The 18,644-nt window shown below is 33.0% G+C and overlaps 1 protein-coding gene across 2 annotated transcripts in view; it reads right to left on the reverse strand.

The window, feature by feature from the left end:
- Positions 1 to 18,644, reverse strand: part of SHPRH (SNF2 histone linker PHD RING helicase) — an 89,590-nt gene that overhangs the window by 45,129 nt on the left and 25,817 nt on the right. For both annotated transcript variants that reach the window (XR_002143414.2, XM_002922791.4), the window contains exons 11-15: positions 18,218 to 18,296; positions 13,180 to 13,343; positions 12,814 to 13,070; positions 11,492 to 11,613; positions 461 to 549 (exon numbers count right to left, since the gene is read on the reverse strand). Coding sequence is in view for 1 of the 2 variants with exons in the window: in XM_002922791.4 (XP_002922837.3) it covers positions 461 to 549; positions 11,492 to 11,613; positions 12,814 to 13,070; positions 13,180 to 13,343; positions 18,218 to 18,296 (711 nt within the window). In the remaining variant the exon portion in view is untranslated. The remainder of the gene's footprint in view (positions 1 to 460; positions 550 to 11,491; positions 11,614 to 12,813; positions 13,071 to 13,179; positions 13,344 to 18,217; positions 18,297 to 18,644) is intronic.

Genomic DNA, 18,644 nt, shown 5'->3' on the forward strand with positions numbered 1-18,644 from the left:
GCATGTTACCTTTGTATTTCTGCCTTCTTCCAGACACATTCGCTTAAGACCCAAGGTCTGACTTCTGTAATCCTCACACATACAGAATATAAGCAGGCTTGCATTTAATTTTCTCCTCTTTCCCCCAAACACTCCTACTAATACTCACTAAGGCACATGTGAACATGTGGGTCCCAAGGTCTAGATTGTGAATGATAAAGAAGTCCCCCCAAGGACTCAAGCCTAAACTTACTAAGATTAATAAAAGTGGTCCTTATTTACCATTTAGCTAGAAAGCCTTGTGTACATACCACTGGACAGGACTAAGAAAGGGAAGAGATTCAATACTTAAAATAAATGTTATAGTTCAAATACCCAGATTTTCCTAAGAGACCTCCAAAAATTAAATCAGAAGATCATCATGAAAAATTATTTTGTAAAAAATAGACTATATACTTGAAATTGTTTAGTGTTTACTTACTTGAAGTGAATCTGTTTTGAGTTTTCCTTTGTGTTCCTCAGATGAACGCAACACTTCTCTGTATAGCTCTGCTGCCAACGCATACTCACCTGAAGAATTAAAATGTATTTAAAGCGTAAGAAAGTCATATATTTAGCTCCCAATGTGATCTAGTTACCTAGTATCTAAAAATGTCTACTGTAAATTTATAACAATGATTATACCTCACTATTTTTTAAAGAAAAGGAATCTGACTTGGTATTAATATGACTGTGCCAATAAAAAAGCTGATGATAGCTCTGTTTGCTAATTCCATAGCACAGAACACCAACCAGATATACTTATGTTTTAATATTATACTGAAAAACAAACTCTGAATAAACTTTTAATTTAGATGATTTTCTTCTTACTGAAGTTAAAGGGTGCCAATTAGTCATTTTGATGTTTGAAATTAAAAAAATTTATAGATAAAATATTCAAAACACTATGATCAACCTACACATAATTCTCAGATAAATAATATACTCTTCTAAATGGCCAAATGGCTTGTAGTTAAGAACTACATTTCAAAAACTTCAGGATTCTTCTTTCCATTTCTGGTCACATAAATCACAATTAGTCTGAGATTAATGCTGTTTTTTATTATTCATAACTAGCAGCTCATTCAAATAAAGTAATTTAAAAAGTATCAACTAAAACATAAGTTGGCAAACTATGGCCCATGGGTCATATTTGACCCTCTGCATTTTCATAGGATCCATGAGCTAAGAATTGTTTTCACATTTTTAAGAAGTTGAAAAAAATTCAAAAGAACATTATTTTGTGACATGTGAAAATTATATGAAATTAAATTTCTGGGTGCATGAATAAAGTTTTATTGCAACTCAGCCCACTCATTTGTTTATGTACTGTCTGTGACCGCTTTTGCATTTTAACAGCAAAGTTGAGTAGTTAAAACAGATCTTCTGGATCTAAATCTAAAATATTGATTATCTGGTTCTTTCAGTAAAAGTTTTCTGACACTTTTATAAAAGGAGACATGAAACATTTTAAATGGCTTGAATAATAGAACCTATTATATTTGCTGCGTGGGGATAAACTCAAAAATGATAATTTACAAATACAATTGAAATAAAAATCTAACAGCAGTAAAACCATAAAATACAAAAAAAAGATGTTTTTGTTTACTGAGAAACCTTTTTTCATGATCATTACACACTTGCCTTTTTTTCACTTCAATTTTTTAAAAATCAATGTATTTACGACTTTGCTCATAGCCACAATGAAAAAAAATACATATATACCTTTGTAAATTATGTTGATTCTCTTTTTGTTAAAGCTGATTATATATATAAATATATACACTTGTTTTATTGTGGTGAAATAAACCTAACATAAAATTTACCATACCAATCATTTTTAAGTATGCAGTTCAGAGATATTAGGTACATTCACATTTTTGTGCAAAACACTTGCTTTTATACAATTGCTTTATATTTAGAGTTCTACAAGTTACCTATTATTAAGTGTTCTACACTTGATCTTAGCCAAAAGGCCGAGAAGCGATATTATTATTAAGTGTTCTAAAGCACACAATATTTTACAGTCAATTTCTATTCACTTTGATAGAGGTGAACATTATTTTTGCAAAAATAATATCACATTTTAATGAAGGAGGAACACTCAATTATCTTCGTACCAAGAAGCTCTCCTTTTTTAGTTTTTAAGATTCTTATGAAGCTTTTCAAAAGACTAAAAAAGATTCTATTAGTATTTATACTATCATGTATAGAGAATAATTCATTTAATAATTCTCCTTTCATAATTACCATACTTTTTAAAGATGGTACAATGACTAGGCTATAATATAAGAAGTTGAATTTGAACTATTCACTATAATCCTTTTTAAAATTTTTATTAAAAAAATACATACCTTCTTTTTTTTTTTTTTTTTTTTTTTTAAATTTTTTTTTTTTTTTTTCNTTTTTTTTAAAGATTTTATTTATTTATTCGACAGAGATAGAGACAGCCAGCGAGAGAGGGAACACAAGCAGGGGGAGTGGGAGAGGAAGAGGCAGGCTCATAGCAGAGGAGCCTGACGTGGGGCTCGATCCCATAACGTCGGGATCACGCCCTGAGCCGAAGGCAGACGCTTAACCGCTGTGCCACCCAGGCGCCCCCAAAAAATACATACCTTCTAGAAACACACAAAAATACGCATATTCAGTAAGTTTACAAGTTTAGCCAAATTTAGAAATACCCATTCTTTGCCACTAGATGGCACAAACATTTCCAAGTATTGAATTTGATACTTGCCAAGCTTAATTTTCTCAAAAAAATATGTGCAGAAAACACATTGTACAAAGTTGGAATAATACCATGTTTTTAAAACCATAATCGGTAAGGACCTTAGAATATATATTATATATCATACATATATGTTTGTATAGAATATAAACAAATCCCTTGAGTTTGCAGTTAATTTTAGATTTCTTTTAGAAAGCAGATCTTTACTATCTGATTTCTATATTGGAGAGATTAAATCATGTAAGTTAAATATATGTTACTTTTAAAAATGTTTAACATACCACTATGAAGCAATGGAAACTAAAAGCAGGAAATCTATCATATTTGTTTATAATTAGAATTAAATTAAGAACGGACATATGTTTTATTAATGGACTTTCTGAAAGGAATTTCGCTTAACAATCAACAAAGTTTTCATTGCACGGAAAGACAAAGAACCCTAGTGAGAATACAGTGGAAACTATCTGCAAAGATCAGTGAGGCACCTCCTGTTATACCCTGGCTTGGTATTTTGCCACACAGCCCACTACACACTGACTCCTTTAGTGTGCTACATATAGTGCTTAGAAATGATCAGATGAATAATTCTTTTTCATAATCCTCATACCATGCATAGCAACACAGCAGGGAAAAGGAGGCAATAAATCTGAAAAGAAGACTAGAAAAAAGGCCAAGTGAAGAAATTCATTTACTTTCCAAGCTTGAGTCATAAAAACATAGAATAAAATGAGGGTTCCAGTTTTAGAATCAAGATGAGAAATATGAAATATATTTTTATTATTGTGATAATCTGCAAGTAATATATTACTCCATTTTAGAAATTTTTGATGAAGAGCTTCAACCTACTAAAGACAGGATATTGAGGTTTAAAATGTCTATTTGATAAAGAAGCATAGTATAATAAAAAAGTTAAATTAATTTGAAATCAAAAGATCCAGGGCAAATTCTCTGTCATTTATTAGCTATAATCTTGAGAAACCAACTAAGCCTTCTGAACGTCAGGGTTTTTTTTAGAGATATTATTTATTTATTTGACAGAGAGAGATAGCCAGAGAGGCAACACAAGTGGGAGGGAGTGGGGAGAGGGAGAAGCAGGCTTCTCACTGAGCAAGAAGCCCCATGCCACTGGATCCCAGGACCCTGGGATCATGATCTAAGCTGAAGGCAGATGTTTAAAGACGGAGCCACCCAGGCACCCCTGAACGTCAGTTTTCTTGTCAATCATTGGGCAATAATGAGGATAAAACAGAATATATACATGAAATGTTAAGCATAATACAAAATGCTTATAGAAAATGATCATTTCTCAGATAGGATGCTAGATTTTTAATGACCTGAAAATACTGAAATAGTACATTCATTATTTATGTATCTCTAAGAGGGATACATATTTCTTATCTGTGACACTCAAATATTCTGTAGATTTTAATCACAATTATTTCATTCATTTGGGACTGTGAGAAACTTATTAGGTAGGACAAATAATTTGCCAACTTTTGCCTAATTATTTCTAAGTTGAAATAAAGTTTAATTAAAAAAAATTCTATTAAAACGTAGTATGGTGACAGATGCTAGCCACACTTGTGATCAGCATAGCATAGAGTTGTCTTAAATTATACACCTGAAACTAATATAACGTGTCTCAACTATAGTTCAATTTAAAACAAATGCTGCCTTATTTAGTCCTTCACTATGCATTGTAAAGCACAGATCATTTCAGATTTTAGATTGATGCTGGGAATACTATAGTCACAGGCACATTTAGCAACTGAGAGGGCAATGATAATGATGATTAAGAATTATCTGAGGGGCGCCTGGGTGGCACAGCGGTTAAGCGTCTGCCTTCGGCTCAGGGCGTGATCCCGGTGTTATGGGATCGAGCCCCACATCAGGCTCCTCTGCTATGAGCCTGCTTCTTCCTCTCCCACTCCCCCTGCTTGTGTTCCCTCTCTCCCTGGCTGTCTCTATCTTTGTAAAAAAAAAATAAAATAAAAATTAAAAAAAAAAAAAAGAATTATCTGAGAAAATCCAAATTTGTAAACACTGCTAGCTGAATGAAGCATTTCCTAGAGAGAAGATTTGCGCACAAAGTTGCATGTGCTATTTATGTTTGTACAATTTATCAGGAATATGTAATAATATGCCTTTTCTCCTATCATTAGTTATTGATAATGAAAATCTGCGTTCTAAACAGATTGAAAGTGGTAAGAATCTGAGATCACTTCAAATTACCATTATCAGTAACACCACTCTTCATTTATACGTTTCTATGAAGTTTACAATGTATATTCACACCTCACATTAAGAATAATACTTCAAGGGAAGCTAAGCCAGTGGTACTATCTGATTTTATTGATAAGGAAACAGATTCATAAACTTTGGACAATATACACAAGTTCAGAGGGCTACAACTAGAGCAAATAAGAAGCCCATCTTTTTCAGTTCTTGTCTAGAGCCACTTTTACTCAGCTTCTGTGAGTCTTCCGAACTCTAGGCAAGTGTTCAGGACAAGAGACACTTTCTAGTTCTGGTTCTGTTTTGCTGAAAAGTTAATAACCAGACACACCACTCAGTTCCAAGAGGCTTAGAACATTTCCTTGTATCAGACAAAACCACAAATTCCTCTGGGAAACTGATTTCTTTAAGGTCTTATTAGGTAAATTATGAGTAAAATGGTAAATTCTCTCCATGACTGTGTACCCAAGTAGACTAATGGATTAATAATCTTTGTGGGAAGGTCAAAAGAATTGGAATTTACCACAGAATGCCTTTTTAGTTCTAACAATATAATGAAGAGCTAAATACACAAATTTTGTGAGGAATGCAGAAATAAAGAAGCATTTGTATATAGTAAGTTATAAAAGTGCTTAAAACTGTACATTACTTCACCATTATGAATACTTATATGATTTTAAGAATTATATTCTACTTAGTTTTGGAGAGACTAAAATCGAATTATCTAAACCAAAGCTATTAGAGAAGATTTTAAAGGTAGATTTTATAAAAAGGCACATTTGCATCAGTAATTTCCTCATTACTTACAAGAAAGCTCCTAAAAGTCATTATGGTATAAAAGCTATAAAACTATGCAATTTTATTATATTACAAATGCAGTAATAGATGAATAACAATAGACTCTGCTGAACAGAGTATTCAATGATTCATTAAAGTTGCAAAAAAACCCACAAAAAAACAGTTTAGTTCAGATAGCCAGAAAAGTTATCATAAAAAATTAGAATAAATTTCTGCAAAGAATGAATTAATTCTAAAATAAAGACAGAGTCACTAAGCTCATTGCAAGTTTATTATAAAAGTATGCTGAGGTCATGGAAATGAAGCTAATGAGTAAATGAAGTAACAGAAAGATGGCTGCACAATTTTATACTCTCAATATCAATGTATGAATAAGAATTCCAGTTGTTTCTACATCCTTGCCAACATTTAATCTGTTTAATTTAAGCCATTTCAATAAAGGCATATAGGGATGTTCTTGTGCTTTGAATGTGCATATACATAATGACTAATGATGATGAATATTTCTTTTCATTTGCTTTTTGGCATCTCTATATACTGACTGAACTCTCCAAATATTTTGCCTATTTTCCTTGTTTTCCTAATATTGGTTTTTAATAGTTCTTTTCATATTCCGAATACAAATCCTTTCTCAGACATGTGATTTGCAGATATTTTCTCTATTCAACACCTTATCTTTTTATTTTCTTAAGAATGCCTTTTGAGAAGCAGAGGTTGTTAATTTTGATGAAGTCAAATGTATGTTTTTTATGGACTGTGCTTTTGGTGTCATCTCTAAATCTTTACCTAATCCCAAATCACAATTGCTTTTTATCTTTTGTATTTTTCTAGAAGTTTTATAGTTTTAGGTTTTAATTTCAGTTTAATATTCTCTGTTTATGAATTTTTTATATGGTGCAACACTGAAGTTTTATTTTTTGAATATGGATATCTAATTGTTCCACCACCATTTACTGAAATGCTAACTTTTCTCCACTGAAATACTTTTGCTGAAAAATCAAATGAACGTAAATAAGTGGGAGTCTTTCTGGACTCTACTCTGGTCCATTGGTCTACTTGCCTATCTTTATGACTATGTCACACTGTCTTGATTATTATAGCTTTAAAATTTATCTTGATTCAGGTAGTGTAAATCTTCTAATTGTTTTGTTTTTTCCAAAGTTGTTTTGGCTATTTAAGATGAATTTCAGAATCAGCTTGTCAACTGCTATAAAATAGCCTGCTGAAATTTTGACTGGAAAATTTTGATTGCATTAACTATACATCAATGTAGGATGAATAAGCATATTAACAATAATGAGTTTTCTGATCCATGAACATGGTATAAGTAGGTGTTCTTTAATTTCTCTCAGCAATGTTTGTAATTTTCAATGTTTCTGTGACTTCTATAAACGTCTTACACATCTCTTCAAGTTGATGCTTAAGTATTTCCTATTTTTTCGATACTACTATGAAAGGTATTGTCATAATTTCTAATTGTTCATTTCTAGCATATAGAAATAAATTTTTATATACTCTTCTTGTACAATGCAACTTTCCAGAACTCACTTATTAGTTTTAGTTTTCCTACATGGACAATCATATTGCAGCAAATAAAGACACTTTTACTTTTTTTGCTATTCAAAAACTGGTAACTTTTATTTCTTTTAATTGTCTTTTTTTTTTTTTTTAGAAGATTTTATTTATTTATTTGACAGAGTGAGAGACAGCCAGAGAGAGGAAACACAAGCAGGGGGAGTGGGAGAGGAAGAAGCAGGCTCCCAGCGGAGCAGGGAGCCCAATGCGGGGCTCGATCCCAGGACCTGGGATCACTCCCTGAGCCGAAGGCAGACGCTTAACAACTGAGCCAACCAGGCGCCTCAATTTCTTTGAATTGTCTTAACAGCACTGGAGAGAATTTAGGTACAATGTTGAAGAGAAGTGGTGACAGGACATTCTTCACTGTTCATGATCTTAGAAAACATTGTTTTTAACCATTAAGTATAGCATTAGCTGTAGGTTTTTTATAGATGTCTTTTATCAAAATGAGAAAGTTGTCTTTGATACTTAGATTGTTGAGAAGTTTTTATCTGGAATGGATGTTGAATTTTGTCCGATACTTTTCCTACATTTATTGAGATGTTCACAAGGTTTTTCTTTCTTAGTTGTTAATTTGGTGAATCATATTAATTAATTTTGAATATTAAACCAATCCTGCATTCCCAAATAAATTCCACTTGGTCATAAAGTATTATTATTTTTATATATTGCTGGATTCGTTAAAATTTTTAAAGAATTTTGCATCTATGTACTTGAGTGATAACAGTCTATGGCTTCACAATCAGGATAATGCTGCCTCAAAATAAGTTGGAAATAAGTTGGAAATTATTCTTTCCTTTTAATTTTCTGGAAGAGTTTATATAGATTCGACATTTCCTCCTTAAATGTTTGGTAGAACCATGAAGGAAGTCATCTGGGCCCAGAATTTTCTTTGTGGTTAGCTTTTAAATAATAAAATTAATTTCTTGAATAGATACTGAGCCATGCAGGTTATCTATTTCTTCTTCAGTCAGTTTTGGTAGTTTGCCTTTCTGAGTGAGCTTTGGCAGTTTGTATCTTCTAAAGTATTTTTCTATTTATCTAAGTTGAATCTCTGGCATACAGTTGTTCATAATATTCTTTTATGATCTTAAATACCTGTACACTCTGTAGTGATGTTAACTCTCTCATTACTAATTCCTGATAATAGTAGTCTGTGTCTTTTCTTTTTCCCTGACAGTTTGACTAGAGGTTTATAACTTTCTATTGATGTTCTTGAAGAATCAGCCTTTGATTTCATTATTTTTCTCTACCAGTTTTGTTTTCCTTTTAATTGATTCCTGCATTGATCTTTACTATTTTCTGTCTTTTGCTGACTTGGTATTTCATTTGCTTTTCTTTTTTTAGTTTCTTAAGGTATCAGCTGATATCAATGATTTACAACTTTTTAAAAGTTGGTATTCAATTTCCCTTTAATTACTGATCAAGACTCTACAACTGTTAATGTTATGTTTTCATTTTAATTCACTTCAAAATACTTGCCAGTTCCCCTTTTGATTTATTTTTAACCCAAAGATTACTTAGAATTATTTTAATGAGTTTCAAAATATTTGGGGACTTTCTAGTTATCTATGTTTGACACCTTATTTAATTCCACTGTAGTCAGAGAATGTATTTTTTAAGACTTGCATCCTTTTAAATTTACTGAGTTGTTTTACAGCCCAAAACATGCCTGTCTTAGTAAACATTCCATGTGCACTTAAAAAGAATTTCTTTGGTGGGGTAAAGTGTCCTATAACTGCTGGACTATGTTAACTGGCTGTCCGTGTTGAGTTTTCCATGCCTCTATTTTCTATCTTCTCGTTCTGTCAATAATTGGAAGAGGGATGTTGAAATCTCTGACTGTAATTGTAGATTTGCCTATTTCTCATCATAGTTCTATCAGTTTGTGTTTTGTTTTGAAGCCTTAGTTTTAGGTGCATAAACATTTAGGATTATTTTCCAGTGATAGACAGAATAACATATATCCTTGGTAATATTCTTGCCTGGTGGTAATATAGTCACTCTAGCTTTCTTTTGATTAGTGTTAATATGGCCTATCTTTTTTTATCCTTTTACATTTGCATCTTTAAATAAAAAGAGGATTTCTTGTAGATAGTATATAATAAGATATTGTTTTTCTTAAAATCCATTTTGAAAATCTCTGCCTAAAGGGGCATTTAGATCATTGTATTTAATGTGACCATTGATATGCTCGGGTGTAAATCTACTATTTTGCTGTTTGTTTTAGATTTGTCTCATCTGTTCTGTTTCACTTATCTTTTTTTAGATTAAGAATTTTTCACTATTACTTTTTATCTCATCTTTTAGATTATTACCTCTAATTTTTTTTTTAAAGATTTTATTTATTTATTGGACAGAGAGAGACAAGTGAGAGAAGGAACACCAGGCAGGGGGAATGGGAGAGGGAGAAGCAGGCCTCCCACTGAGCAGGGAGCCCAAGGCAGGGCTTGATTGATCCCAGGACCCTGGGATCAGGAACTGAGCGGAAGGCAGATGCTTAACGACTAAGCCACCCAGGCACTCCTACCTCTTTTTGTTGTGTTTTCAGTAGTTGCTTCAGGGTATGTAGCACATATCTTTGTCAGTCTACTGTCATGATATTATGCCACTTCATGTATTATTTATTTATTATATATATTTATTATAAAAACTTTACAATATTATATATCCATGTGTTCTCCTCCCAGATATTGTGCTATTATTGTTCTATACTTTACATTTTCATTTTATAAACTTTGTATTTCTTTATACATTTTTCTTCTTCAGAGACTTCAGTACCTTTACATTACACTACTTCAAGTTATCTACAATCTTATTGATGCTCTTTTCAAATTTTTCAGTCTTTATTCTCTCAGTTTTTCATGTTGAATGGCTTGTACTGCTTCTTTATTCTTTAATTTTAATAATTTTTTCTAGTGTCTAATCTACTATTTATTAAATATATTTTCCATATCAAACACTGAAAGTTGCATCTCTAGAAGTCTAAATTTATGTTTCAATGTCTCTACTTAATGTTTAATTTTTACTCTCTACCCTACAAAATACAGCCTGATGATTCTCATATATATATAGAAAGGGGTTTATTAAATGGTGCTCATTAAAAGAGCTAGTTAAGCAACTTCTACTTTTTTTTTTTATAAGATTTTATTTATTTATTCGACAGAGATAGAGACAGCCAGCGAGAGAGGGAACACAAGCAGGGGGAGTGGGAGAGGAAGAAGCAGGCTCACAGCGGAGGAGCCTGATGTGGGGCTCGATCCCACAACGCCGGGATCACGCCCTGAGCTGATGGCAGACGCTTAACCGCTGTGCCACCCAGGTGCCCCAGTAACTTCTACTTTGGGCCATGACAAAATAACAGGGAATATGAATTTACTCTCCTTTCTGAAATAAGTAAAATAACATACCAAATATATGAAACCACAGACTGTCAAGACACTGGACATCAGGTAATAAAAAATGGTAATCTCTGAGAGATGGGAAACACCAATTAAACATTTTTCCATGAAATATAAAATTCCCTTTTAACATGCTTAAATTTTATGCATAACGTGTAATAGTATAACTATAACCATAAACATTGTGTGTGCATTTGTCTATCTCTCCTTGTTGAGGATTTAAGGTCCACGAGATCAAAGACCGTACCCTGTTTTACTGTATTATTTTTAGTACTGAGATCATAATTGGTGCAGGGCAGACACTCTAATATGCAACGAAAGGATGAATTTACAAACAATATTATTTTGTAAACTGATGACTAAGAGCCCCTGAATGTGTCAAAATTTAACCATTCTTCTATTCCTAGGTATTTTGCTTGTTTTTAGTTGTTCACTACTATAGACTAAGGTTAATAATTTATTGCCAAATTTTTGTTCAAAACCTACTTTCCCTAAACAACAACAACAACAACAACAAACATCTAAAGTGGAAATGTTTGGTGAAAGCATATGTAAACTTTGAAGGTTTTTCAAATGTTCAGCATAAGTGCTCTCCATATGGTCGAACCTATCTAAATTAAGATCAGTAGTGTGTGAGAATGTCTTTCTATGGGGGATTTTAATTTCTACTATAACTAATCTGTCTCATTAAGTGTTTAGAAGAATCAGAGATAACAAAGCAATCACCTTCTACCTTTAATGATGTGGATGCCTGCTAAGCCATTGAGAGCACAAACTAGTTGCCGATGTGCTTCTTCACATTCAGTTCCACATTTCTTCTGCAGAGATGTCAACAGCTCTTCCATTGTCATGGTGCTAAAAGAAAAGGCAGATTGTTCAGAACTGAAAAGAAATCCTATGTGAGAGTATTACATCACATAAGATCAACATCACTCAGACCATTACAGAGTCTTTGCGTATCTTCAGGATCTTTCTCTTCACCTCCATTTTTACCACTATCACTTTTAACTCAAATTACCTCTTACTATTTTAGCAAGCATTCTTCTATCTGATCTCATCATTCTTTCCTTTTTTCCAGTTCAGTTAATGGAGAAGAGAACTAAAAAATCTTCCTAAAATACAAAGTATAACATGACATATTTGAAACAGTATGGGTGTCAGAAAGTAAGATTAAGTCTGGATCCCTAGCATTATAATTTAATCAATCTCCATGGGCCTGAATTTCTTTTTATCTGTAAAAAAAAAAAAAACAAAAAAAAAACAAAACAAAGAAAAAAAAAGATTCTTCAAGGATCAGATCAAATGCCATTTCCACCAAAAGGCTATCTAACATGAACCACTTATACAGAAATTATTTCCACATTCTAATTCATTTATATGTACCTCTTATGAAATATGTTTGTTTGCCTTACATTATAGAAATTTATAATCTTCGTCTTCTCCTTTATTTGTCCATAAACTGTGTAAGGGCAAAGACAAAAATATAATTCCTCTTCATATTTTTTAATAACACCTCATCTTTTTAACACCAGGTGCTTAAAAAAAAAAAAAAAGGCCAGCTGCTGAGTCACAGTCTGATGAATGAAAACATTCTGGGACAACAGACTACTGCGGACATAAATACCTTAATATATTAGGTGAAATAATCAAACAGACAGACTTAGCACAATTATAAAGAACATATGTAATGGTAATCTAACTCATCGAATTCCCTGATGTGGGAACCAAAAATACAAGAACGAAAGCCTTTCATATTTGAAGTATAGCAAAAAAAAAAAAAAAAAACAAACCCTAAAACAAAAAAACAACAAAGTAACAAAAGCCCAAAATAGTCCTTACTCTAAAAGAAATGTTTAAAACCATGAAAATACTTTTGATAATATGACTCTCCTTTCATAAATGGGCTTCCACACCAAAGAAAAAATGCATTACTAAAAATAACTGACAGCTCTGTTATAACACCCTGAATGAAACCATGGGCTAGGTAGCTTATAGCTTAAACAGTCTATCACTATTATATTAGCAATTGCAGTATAAGGAAATTGGTAATAAAACCTTTTTTGGAGTGGCAAGAATTCCCCACGAACGGCCTGTGGGTGGCAGCAGGCCTGCCTGAGCCTCAGCAGTGGATACAAGATGGAAGTAACGGTCCTTCTGTCCAGGCTGCTGAGCTTCAGCGCCCAGTCAGAAATCTTCCTGAGTTTTACTACAGCATCCTGGCAGCACACTTCATGCTGACGGTGATAGAAATGTCTTTCTACTGGAGAAAAGTGAAGCCAGTGGACTTCCTCAGTCTGAGGGGGTATCTGGATCTGTAGGGAGAAGAAAAAAATGATTTCACCTGAAAATTTAACTTTCCATCCCAACTCTTGCTTCTCTTTTCTTATAATATCCTTATCAGTAAAAACTTATCCTACTGACTTGGTCAATCACATCTTTCTTTGCAGACCTCCATAGTATCTTGGCAATAAAGCTGTAGAGGAGCTGAGGATTCTTCTTGCAGTAAGGGCGATAAAGAAGTCGAACCCACCAGTGTTTGACACAGTAAGGTTCAATACCAAGAAAGACCACCAACCCATAAAGATCTGAGAAGAAAACAAGAAAAAAGCACACTGAGAATAACTGTTTCTATATTTCTTCATTACTAATTTGAATAACCACTTTCACAGACATTACACCGCACATAGTATTTTCCATGAATTAAAATGCAGATTGTATAGACTCCTGAATCTGAAAGTTAATTCCACTTTGACGTACATTTGTTGGGTATTTATTTTGCTCTAGGTTTTGTTCTAGGAGCTAATATGTAGAACCACTACACAAACCTTGTACTTAATTCAAAGTCTGGTATTTCCGTCAGAAGTAAAACTAGAAAATGACTCACTTGTGTGAGTCTGACCAAGAGATACATAAAAAGAGTCAGACACTGAAACTACTGGATGCAAGACTTGCTGGATTTGAAAATAAGTCTGAATGACACAGGTAATATGAAGAATATTCACTGATCCAATATTCGTTAGTTACACTTTTTGGTCTAATTATTCTACTTTGGGGAAATAAGACTAAAACAATGATAAAGAATAGACAAGATTAATCCACATGTTGATATTCACAGCAACGACAAACAGAATAAAAACGACTCAAATAAAGGAATGATAAAATAAATTGTGTAGTATTCTCCATAAAACAAAAGCTTTCTTTTTCTGATCCAGCAGGTCTTGTGTTTGTTAGAATTACTGCATGGTACTTCTTACATAGTTCATGATTGGGCACACTCAATTTTATGTGTCATTTTCTGCTCACTTAGCATTATACCCTACGCAGTTTTCATATTTATGACGAATTTTTAAAACACGGAAAACTGCTTATGATATAATGAAAAAAAAAGAACATAAAATGATGCATGTAGTATGAGGATAAATATATAAACCTTTATATAAAAAAGAATGGAATAGGGGTTGTATCTTCAAATGAAGATTATAGCTGAGTATAATTTTCTTTACATTTTTCTGTACTGTTAAACACGTTCACATTGGGCTGTTTTCTCTTTAGAAACCATGACAATTGTTTTTACAAAAAGGCCATGCGTTTATTCTGAATATGTCCAACAAATATTTAGGTTGAATTAAGTTACTTTGATGATTCCTGAGAGTTAGTTAACATCTGAAAGACATACTGCCTATATGCAGATATCGATGGATATATTATATATATATTTCTGTTCTAATCAATCTAGTTGCCTATGTGCTACCTCTTCTTGAGGTCCCAAAGGTGCCTCAATCTCAACTTGCCAAAATCAAATTCATTATCTCTTTGCCCAAACATGCTGCTGTTCTAGTGCTTTTCACTGGTAAATACTGTCACTGTCCATGGATGCAAGTTAGATGTCTTGGCATCTCCTGATCACTGTTAAGACTTACTAATTTTTTTCCCTATCCACTTTTTTCCATTTCTTCAGGACAGTCCTAGTTCAAATCCAAAGTGCCAGCATCACTTATCTAGATTACTTACTGTAGTCAACAGAGATGATCCCCAACCACTCTGTTTAAATCCTTTCAACAGCTCCTACTATTTGTAAGAAAATAAAATTCTTTATCATGGCATACAGAATCCTCCACGGTCTGCTCTATATCCATCTATTCAGTTTCTCAACCTACTGTGTTTTCCCTAGTTCTCTGTATTATAGCCACATGGATTTCCTTCTGTTCTCCGCATGCCTAATCATCTTTATATTTTGTTTCCTTTACAATAGAGAATTCCTCCCTCCCTCTTTACCTATCTCATATTAATATTTCAGATCCTGGCTCAGCCATCACTTCCTTCTGTATCCCTATTATGTGAGGTCACAGAACCAGGCATTTTTTCTGAAGCCTATTATAGTTTGAATTTTATATTTATTTCATACATTAAAATTATCTTGACCACAATCTTCTATATGTCTAAGTACTTAATAAATATATCTTCTCCTTTAAGCTGTAAGCTCAAGAAGGTCAGGGGACTTATCTACTTTTTGCTATTATACTTCACAAAGAATAAATGAACCAATAAATGTACCACAGAGTACTTAAGTAATTTAGAGTGTCAACACTTCCAAAGAAGCTAAAATGAATACATGAATATATAAATGCACAGTTAAGAACAACAAAAGCAGCAGTGAAGGCAGCTACCATTCACTGAATATTTAATACCTGCCAGGTACTATGCTAAATGCTTTGTATACTTTATTATACTTAATCTTAAAACATCTTACTTTACAAATTAGGGAAAATAAAAAATATGAGTGTGTAATTTCTTTATGGACATACAACTCAATATGTGGTCAACCTGGTTGTTGTAGAGTAGTGCAATTTTGCCCCCGAGGGGATATTTGGTTACATCTAAAAAACATTTGTAGGTGTCACGATAGCAGGAGTGTTACTACCATCTAGTGGGGGGAAGCTAAATATCCTAAGATGCATAGGACAGGTCCAACAAAAAACTATCCCAGCCCCAAATATCAGTGGGGCCATGGCTGAAAAACCCTGTTCTAACATCAAAAGAAAAAAAATGAGACTTCCACTTCCAACTACAACGCAGTAAGTACTGGCAGGCTGAGATTTCTACTACAACAGCTACAAAGAGAGAGATAGAATGAAGAATCATAGTGTCAAGGAAATCAGGGAAATATGGAAGGAAAGAGGAAAGATAAGCTATACTTCCAGGAAGTTTAGAAAAGCTCTTTTTCAACTAACTTGCACTTGAGGAGACCTATGGGGCGGAACATCATAACTGTATAAATAGATTGTATATATATTCATATATACAAATGTATATAAGTATGTCAAAAGTTTACAAATTTTTTATTTAAAATATTTACAGTTTTATTATGTATCATTTATACCTCAATAAAGTTGTATAGACATTTCTTCAAAGACATACAAATGGCAAACAGACTTTGAAAAGATGCTCAACATCACTTATCAAAACCACAATGAGATGTCACCTCACACCTGTCAGAATGACTAAAATCAAAAACACAAGAAATAACCAATGTTGGTGAGGATGCAGAGAAAAAGAAAATCTTGTGCACTGTGGAAAATAGTATGGAAGTTCCTCAAAAAAATGCAAAATAGAATTACTGTATGATCCAGTAATTCCACTACTGGGTATTTACCCAAAGAAAACAAAAACACTAATTCCAAAAGATATATGTATCCTTATATTTATTGAAGCATTATTTACAACAGCCAAATTATGGAAGTGTCCACTGATAGGTGAATGGATAAAGAAGATGTACACACACACACACACAAATATTACTCAGCCATAAAAAAGGGAATGAAATCTTGCCATATGCAACAACATGAATGCACCCAGAAGGTATATAATACTAAGTGAAATAAATCAGTCAGAAAAAGTAAATACTATGGGATTTCACTCATATGTGGAATTTAAGAAACAAAACAAAATAAACAAATTAAAAAAAAAGACAAACAACGAAACAGACTCTTCAATATAGAGAACAAACTGATGGTTACCAGAGGTGAGGTGAAATGGTGAAGGGGATTAAGAGTACACTTACTGCGATGAACACTGAGTAATGTATATGTATAATTGCTGAATCACTATATTGTACACCTAAAACTAATGTAACACTAGATGATAATTATAATGGAATTAAAAAAAATACTCAAGAATTTGTTAAATGGTGGTTAAGTGCTTAAACACCTGCCAACACCTTACATATTCAAAATAACCTACCCAGGAAACTAAGGAATTATTGTTCATATTCTTTCAATGTTAAAATTTGAAAAATGTAACTCTGATAGTCACATCCTTTTTCTTGTACCCTCTCAGCTAACTTTTGAGTCTAATGAGATCTTATTAATATCTAACATCTATAATTTAGACAATTTCCAAATGTAATAGCAAACCACTAAATTTGGCCTTTTAATTAGCCTGATATTATGGTATAAATAGGTATCTTAATGTAATTTACTAAAATTATGCAAATATTTAAATACATACTTAAAGGCTTCCTAAAAGACATTCTGCCCTTAAAAAGAATCTTCAAAAAATTATTGTTTTTCAGATCATAGTAATAAACGCTGATAATTTTATTTTAAAAAAGTGGTAAGTTATCCTGTTGAAAACAATGTATGAAAACTTGAAGTTTCAGAAGTTTTTTTTTTAAAGAAAGGTAAGTTTTAAGGATGAACATTTGCCACAGGACTTCAAGAGTATCTATATTATATTTATAATTACATTTTAATGACAGCTTTTCTGAAAATTTATTATGTAAAACAACATTTAATAAAACTTTTAGTTTTAAATATTCACAACTTGAATAAAATTTGTAAAAATGCAGTGTCTGCTCTACAGAAAATAAGTTATACAAATGAGAGGAATGTAGAAGCATGCGTTAAAATGTGTGTATGCGAGTGGGGGAGAACTCGACACAATCTAAACGTCCAAGAGGAACAGTTGAAGGAATGATGGTGTAAGCTTACGGAGTGATCCTATAAAGCTATGAATACTTCATAACTCTTACAAATAAAACTGCGATCCCACTATTTATGGATCAGCCAATGAAAATTATGATCCTCATTTTTATAGATACAGCCAATTGAAATTAATTCCTTTTCCTTCTCCTCTCACTCTTTCTGGTTAGGTTCTGTTTTCTACCTACCACTTTGGAACTCTGAGTTAACAACTGAGACCTGCATTTGCACTGCTGAGGGGGGCACAATGACTGTTCGACTCAGAACTATTAGACTACTCACTGTGTATCTGTCCTCATAAATAAAATAAAAAACCACCTAATTCCATTTAAAAAGACAAATGCTTGAACCACTAGGAGTAAAATGCAAATATATGTACAATCACTTAGGTAAGGATTTCGACAAAGGTTAAACATACTTGTTCTTCAAAAAAGCAAGCTTTTTAAACGCACGCGAAATGTGAGGAAAGCACACATTACCCTCCAATCCTCTCTGCACTGGAGTGCCGCTGATGCACCAGCGATTAATCCCACTCAAGCGCTGAGCCATTTCCGCGGCCTAATGAGAGAGAAGTATGAAACAGGAGGAAAAAAAGACAGGGAAAATCAGGAATACGTTTACTCCCGAGAACAGCCCATGAAAAGCTATGTTTCAGGGTCAGACATATTCGCTCTTATTCAACAGTTGTAACACTCGAAGTTCAACGTCAAAATCAATGGGTCATCTTCTAGCACAGTGGCTCTCATTAGTAGCAGGCTGCCATGTGCCCTCCCCAAAAAAGGAAGGGTAGTTCAAGTTCATGTAGAATGAAAAGGCTCCCTGAATACATCTGACTGAACTGATACATGCCCTAAGCCACCCCATCCTTCAGATGTGAACCAATGTACTAATAGATGAGATTCATAA

This window comes from Ailuropoda melanoleuca, chromosome 10 (genome assembly GCF_002007445.2).
Source record: "Ailuropoda melanoleuca isolate Jingjing chromosome 10, ASM200744v2, whole genome shotgun sequence".
Taxonomy (NCBI): Eukaryota; Metazoa; Chordata; class Mammalia; order Carnivora; family Ursidae; genus Ailuropoda; species Ailuropoda melanoleuca.